We start from the raw sequence: 6,539 nt of genomic DNA, 5'->3' as shown, positions 1-6,539 counted from the left end.
ATTCCCTAAACCTTTTTTTTTTTTTTTGAGACAGAGTCTCCCTATGTCCCCCTTAGTAGAATGCTGTGGCATCACAGCTCACAGCAACCTCAAACTCTTGGGCTTAAACAATTCTCTTGCCGCAGCCTCTCAAGTAGCTGGGACTCCAGAAGCCACATCTACCTTATTTCTTTTTTCTTTTCTTTCTTTCTTTTTTTTTTTTTTTTTGAGACAGAGTCTCTCACTTTGTCCCCCTTAGTAGAATGCTGTGGTGTCACAGCTCACAGCAACCTCAAACTCTTGGGCTTAAACAATTCTCTTGCCGCAGCCTCTCAAGTAGCTGGGACTCCAGGAACCTGCCACAACACCTAGCTATTTTTTGTTGTTGTTGTAGTTGTCATTGTTGTTTAGCTGTCCTGGGTTCAAGCCCACCAGCCTCAGTATATGTGGCTAGCACCATAGCCACTGTGCTATGGCGCCGAACTTTTCCTAAGATTCTTAACTAATGTGTTATAAAGAGCTTAATCCATATCCCTTCCTTAAAGATTTAGTTTTAATACATTTTAGTTATAAAAATAAACTTACTTTCCTAAAATAAAGGTTGATTACATAATCCTAAAATTATGAATGGAAATCACTTGACATGGGGAGAAGGGAGAGAAGGAAGGACATAATCACCTAATTTCAAATGCTTATCAAGTGCCTAATACTATGCTAAATGTTCTGCAGACATTATTCACCAAGAGTCACTACTCAAATGCAATGTCAATCCTCAAGAAAATTGTGACCACCCTATCTAAAATTGCCCCTATCACTCATTCTCTCAATACCCTGCTTCATTTTCTTTCTGTGCTTAGGACTGTCAGGTACTGTATTACTTTTGTCTATCTGTTATGCTCTGTCTTTTCCCATTAAAATAATCTTACATAGTCTGTCTTATTCACTGCAGCATCCTCAGCATGAAGGTGCCTGGCATTGGCATGGGTAATGGAACAACCCCCCCCCCCTCCAAAAGAAAAAGATGCATACCTGCCTCTGGCATACAGCTGGTACTCCTCAATGAACCTATTTAATCCATAGGAGGGCTTGATGAGATACTGGGAAAGGAGGGAACTGAGGCTGAGGAAGGCTAAAAAACTTACCAGTGGAAACCCAGCTAGGAAATAACCTCTGACTCCAAAATCTGAACTTATCTTTTTTATGTTATAGTACCTAAGTACAAAATTTCTCTGACAATCTGATTCTCAAAATTTTTCCCACCAAAATTATTTGCATACACCCTGAATTGTGGTAAAGAATGCTGATCTGATCATGAAGTTTATGTGGTTCGGCACAAGAAGATTCTGTTGTGTGGCAGTATCAGCACTTAGGACTAGAATAAGAATAAAAATCTGTTTTTCTTTCTTGCTACATTGCCCAGGCTGGAATGCAGTGGCTATTCACAGGTATGATCCCACTACTGATCAGCACAGGAGTTCTGATCTGCTCCATTTCTGGCCTGTACCACCAGTTGAACCCTCCTTAGGCAACCTGGTGGTCCCCTGCTCCTAGAGAGACCATACTGATGCCAAACTTAGGGCAGACACCTAATCAGCATAGCACACAATAGCTCAGAACTCCTGGACTGAAGTAATTCTCCTACCTTGGCCTCCTGAGTAGCTGAACTATAGGCATATGCCATTGTGTCTAGCTCTCTCGGTTCTTAGTGTGAGATTATAAGGTCCTGGAAGATACAAGCTATCTCTTAATTGTATTCCTGAACACAGCAATACGTGGTACCCTATGCATAAGGACAGTCCACCTATCAAAACACTACTGCTTCTAGCCAGGCGTTGTGGTGGACACCTGTAGTCCCAGCTACATGGGAAGCTGAGGCAAGAGAATCACTTAAGACCAAGAATTTGAGGTTGCTGTGAGCTATGATGCTACAGCACTCTACCAAGGGCAACAAAGTGAGACTCTGACTCAAAAATAAAGAAAGAAAGAAAGAAAAAAAAAAATTAACCAGGTGGTATGGTAGGCACCTGTAGTCCCAGCTACTCGGGAAACAGAGGTAGGAAGATCACTTGAGTGATCCCAAGAGTTTGAGGTTGCTGTGAGCTAGGCTGATACCACAGCACACTAGCCTGGGCAACAGAGTGAGACACTGTCTCAAAGAAAAAAAAGTTTTCTCTAATTAGTGCTTGCTCCCAAAGCACCTATGTCCTCTCCAAAACCTAAGGGGAGAGAGAATGGCCAAAGAAGGGAAACATTAAGTGTAATGAGCCATGCTGAGTAGAAAACAGCTGTAATAAAAGGGCTACAAAAGAAGAAGAGTTCTCATGTATTAACTACTTTTCTCTGGCAGAGCCTTCATGTAAGATTCTAGGCTCACTGCATTTCACACTATTAAGTATAGGAAGTGGGTACATAAAAATCAAACTATTTCCCTAAACTTCTTTTTCCCATTTTTCAGATGGAAGAACTAAGACAACTGAAAGAAAACTACTTCTCCCAAGGAAACACCATGACATCAAAGAGTCTACCAATTTAGTAAATTCTCCCCAGACTACCAGGCAGGCTTCAATTAAAGAACATGACAATTCTAGGTGGCAAACTGAAGAACTCCAGATGGTTCAAATATAAGGTAAGATTCAGAGTCACCAGCTCTGACTATATGCAGCCAAGAAATTGAGATTTCAATTCAAACTGGCAAAGAACAATGATGAATGCAACAGATACAAACAATTGACTCCGCTGTCCTCCCTAATAGCCCTCTTTCAAAAGAAGCCTATGCAATCAGGACCTGAGTGCCACAGTTGTTGCCATTGGTGGTCTTCACCCTAGGTCTGGATGTAACTATGACCTAGAATTCCTGTGCCAAGCAGATCCCTGGGATCACAGACAATCAAGGATCATTCACTGCATCAGGATTCCCCATCTCAGTCAAAATCCAAAAGAAACACTCTAGACCTGTCTTTCTTTACTATATCCTTTGGAATTTAATCCAAATGCAATTGGGTTCCAGCTTTTAAAATACACTCTGTGTCCATTAACTCCTTTAGGGAAAGTTTCCCAATCTTTTAAAAGTTTTCCCTCACTACTGCTTATTGGTTGGAGCGTGGTACCAAAGGTAGATTTCTTGTACCTTTCCAAAGTGAAATCATTTGAAACCCTCCCTCCCCATACATAAATAAATATATCCTTCCAGTATCATTTGACCGAAGTATAAAGCAACCTGGTTGGCCTCCATGCATCCGATGGCATCTTCCAAGAGTGAAAACTCCACGCAGACATAGCCATAGTCGTAACCTGGGGACAGCATTTAAATACAGACGGGAGTGGTGTTAGTGTCTTGCAAACACAAAAGACACACTTAAATCCCCTGTTTCTGAACCCCTTAAACACAACCCTCCCAGGTAGGCCCTCCCTCCTCTACACTAGGCAAAGTTGCAAGCCTAAATAGGGAAAAAGTATTGAAGGAAAGTCTGGATGTTCCTAGACTTTGAGAATCATTTCAAAGTGGCATTTTCTATTAACCAAGAACCTTTGCCCTCTTTAGTATGGTGATCTGCCAAGGGTGCCCCCAGAATTGGGTAATCCCCTAGAAAGTTCATATGGGATCCGAAACATTTTAACCACAGGCTGAATCTTCTGGAAAATCAAAGTCAACAAGAACAAGAAAGTATCTGCAAAATGTACCCTAAGAGAAGGAAAAGCAATCATCCCAAGGCTATGCTAATAGTCACCACTTTTTAAGTAGAAACCACCGTCAAAGACAGAAGTGCTGATAGACTGAGGCAACTATTCTGTTTGGATACCACAGGAAGCTTCTGGTAGGCAGGGGATAGACCGTTTCAGGTCTCCTCTTTTTTTCCTTGTTTCAACTCAAGTCATAAACCAGCTAAAATCTTTATAAAAGGAAGAAGGTGTAAAAGCATAAATAAGTACAAATAGCTGGGTACAAAATTATGCTTATGCACAAAGACAGGTAGTCGGGTAGGCTGAGGAAAAGATAGCAGTTGTTAGCAATCAGTACATGTTTAAGAACTGTACATACCATTAAAGTTATAAAATACTCATCACTTTACTCCTGAACAAGTATCACTTGTAGCATAGGCCTGAAGCTCTCATGACCCATGGGCAGTCATGGGATTTATAGGCTGCTGAAATCTCATCTTAACCCATCCTATAATTTCCCTGATACTGCCACCATGTGACAACAAAAATACACTTGTCGATGCAATACTCCACAAGTGTCTTCCATGCTTCTTCCACTGCCTTATAGGATAAAGAAGCTCATCTCTAGAAGTGATGCTGTATAGATGAAACAGCAAGAAAAAGACGTGATTTATTCAGATGAGGAAAAAAGGGAAGACAAACAATACAAAACCTATGATAATTCTGAGCAGAAAGTATACACATATAACAATAGGAAAATGGTATCATCACTGAATCAAGGTATCAAAGGTCAAAAAAATTAGAGCAATAGAAAATGTAACTGTAAAAACACAACAAATTTAGATAAAATGAGTTAGATTCCTTGTCACTGGAACGAATGTCCTAAAATGTTTATTATATATAAACTTTGATTTTAGATTTATTAAATATTCTAAGTTCACTATGAAATGTTACAATGGTATAAGCTGATCCTTGCTTTGAGATTTAGAAAATGATCAGGAAGAAACAAAAGCTACTAGAAACCTCAGTGCCACCTTAGACTCATTTTCTATCCTAATATCACAGCTTTGACCAATATGAATTAAAACTAACCCCTCTAAACTGCTTAAACTTACCACAAAATGTCTTGTCTGCTTAGTAACTCTTTGAAGAAATAAAAGCACTTTAAAGAAACAGCATATTTGTACATATCCTATTAACAATGTAAATAATTTTGTTACTTAATTCCTTTCCAGTGGACTTTTTAATTAAACTCAGTAAATACCTGATACATAAAACATTCTTCATTTTCTAAAGGACTCTGAATATTCTTGAGAAACAATAGCAGAAGGTACTAAGATATCCGTTAGCACAAAATATCTACTGCAAACACTCAAATGCATGTCACCAATCAGAAAGAGTCAGCCATGGAACAAGCAGATGTATTCTCACGTGTGCTAATTTCCTCTACAGAACTTATCAAAAGAGTGCCCAGCTGCCAAGATGAAAAACATGGGGAACTAACATCAAATTGTCAAAGACCTAAATTTTCTTTCTGTGCTTAAAGCAGTGACCACTGTAGACTAGAGAAGCACACAATCTGTACACAGAGAAAGAGAAAAGATTCATAACAATGTTCATACTTTTCTAAAGAACAAATAGAAAATGATAGTAAAGTCACTGGGAAGGGAAAGATACAGTGAATAGGATACATTATGAGTATCTAATAGCATCTCTATACATCAACCCTGTTAATATTACATATTAACAATGTACTTCAGATTTAATGTAATATTCACAAGCCCAATACTCAATTTCTTCTGCCTGAAACTTTAGCTATCAAAAAAGAATAGAAATTTAAGGCTTAACTATACTAACACTTTTTTTTTTTTTTTTTTTGAGAGAGTCTCAAGCTGTCGCCCTGGGTAGAGTGCTGTAGCAACACAGCTCACGGCAACCTCCAACTCCTGGGCTCAAGCAAGTCTCCTGTCTCTGCCTACCAGGTAGCTGGGACTACAGGCGCCTGCCACACGCCTGGCTATTTTGGTTGAAGCTGTCATTGTTGTTTGGCAGGCCCCGGCTGGATTCGAACCCGCCAGCTCAGGTGTATATGGCTGGCGCCTTAGCCGCTTGAGCCACAGGCATCGAGCCTTGCCTCAGTTTTTCTACTTTTAGTAGAGACAGGGTCTCACTTTTGCTCAAACTGGTCTCAAACTTGTGAGCTCAAACCATCCACCCGCCTAGGCCTCCCAGAGTGCTAGGATTACAGGCATGAGCCACTGAGCCCAGCCTATACCAACACTCAAAAAAAAACTTTTTTAAGTACCCAAGCTTAAACCCAGGGATTTTGTTTAAGACTCACATTTAAACCATAAAGAATTCCAGCAACTGCCAAAATAAACAATGATACTAAGTTTTTTTTTTTTTTTTTAACTCAACCCTGGGTAGAGTGCCATGGTGTCACAGCTCATAGCAACCTCAAACTCTTGGACTTAAGCAATTCTTTTGCCTCAGTCTCCCAAGTAGCTGGGACTACAGGTGCCTGCCATAATGCACAGCTGCTTTTTTTGTTGCAGTTGTCATTGTTTTAGCTGGCCCGGGCCAAGTCGGAACCCTCCAGCCTTGGTGTATGTGGCCAGTGCCCTAGCCCTGAGCAACGGGTGCCACCAATACTGATTTAACACAGAACCTGTTGGCTGGTACAAGGCTCTATTCAAAGCACTTCACATACATTGATTTAATCCTCACAAAACTACCTTATGAGGTAAATATTATCAACTACATTTTACGCAAGGGGAAATAAAGCAAAGAAAGGATAAATAATTTGCTCAAATGAACAAAGTACCAAAACTGAGCTTTAAACCCAGGCAGTCCAGATTCAAATCAGTATTATTAACTGCTATTCTGTATAGCCTTTCACC

The 6,539-nt window shown here is 40.1% G+C and overlaps 1 protein-coding gene across 1 annotated transcript in view; it reads right to left on the bottom strand.

The window, feature by feature from the left end:
- The window catches only part of RBM6 (RNA binding motif protein 6), a 139,902-nt gene that overhangs the window by 71,281 nt on the left and 62,082 nt on the right, over positions 1-6,539 (bottom strand). Inside the window, exon 6 of the mRNA XM_023519520.1 lies at positions 3,197-3,270. Coding sequence (XP_023375288.1) covers positions 3,197-3,270 — 74 coding nt within the window. The remainder of the gene's footprint in view (positions 1-3,196; positions 3,271-6,539) is intronic.

The sequence above is a fragment of the Otolemur garnettii genome, unplaced genomic scaffold (genome assembly GCF_000181295.1).
Source record: "Otolemur garnettii isolate 467f Iridium unplaced genomic scaffold, OtoGar3 scaffold00179, whole genome shotgun sequence".
Lineage (NCBI taxonomy): Eukaryota > Metazoa > Chordata > Mammalia > Primates > Galagidae > Otolemur > Otolemur garnettii.
This window is presented reverse-complemented; position numbering and strand designations above follow the sequence as displayed.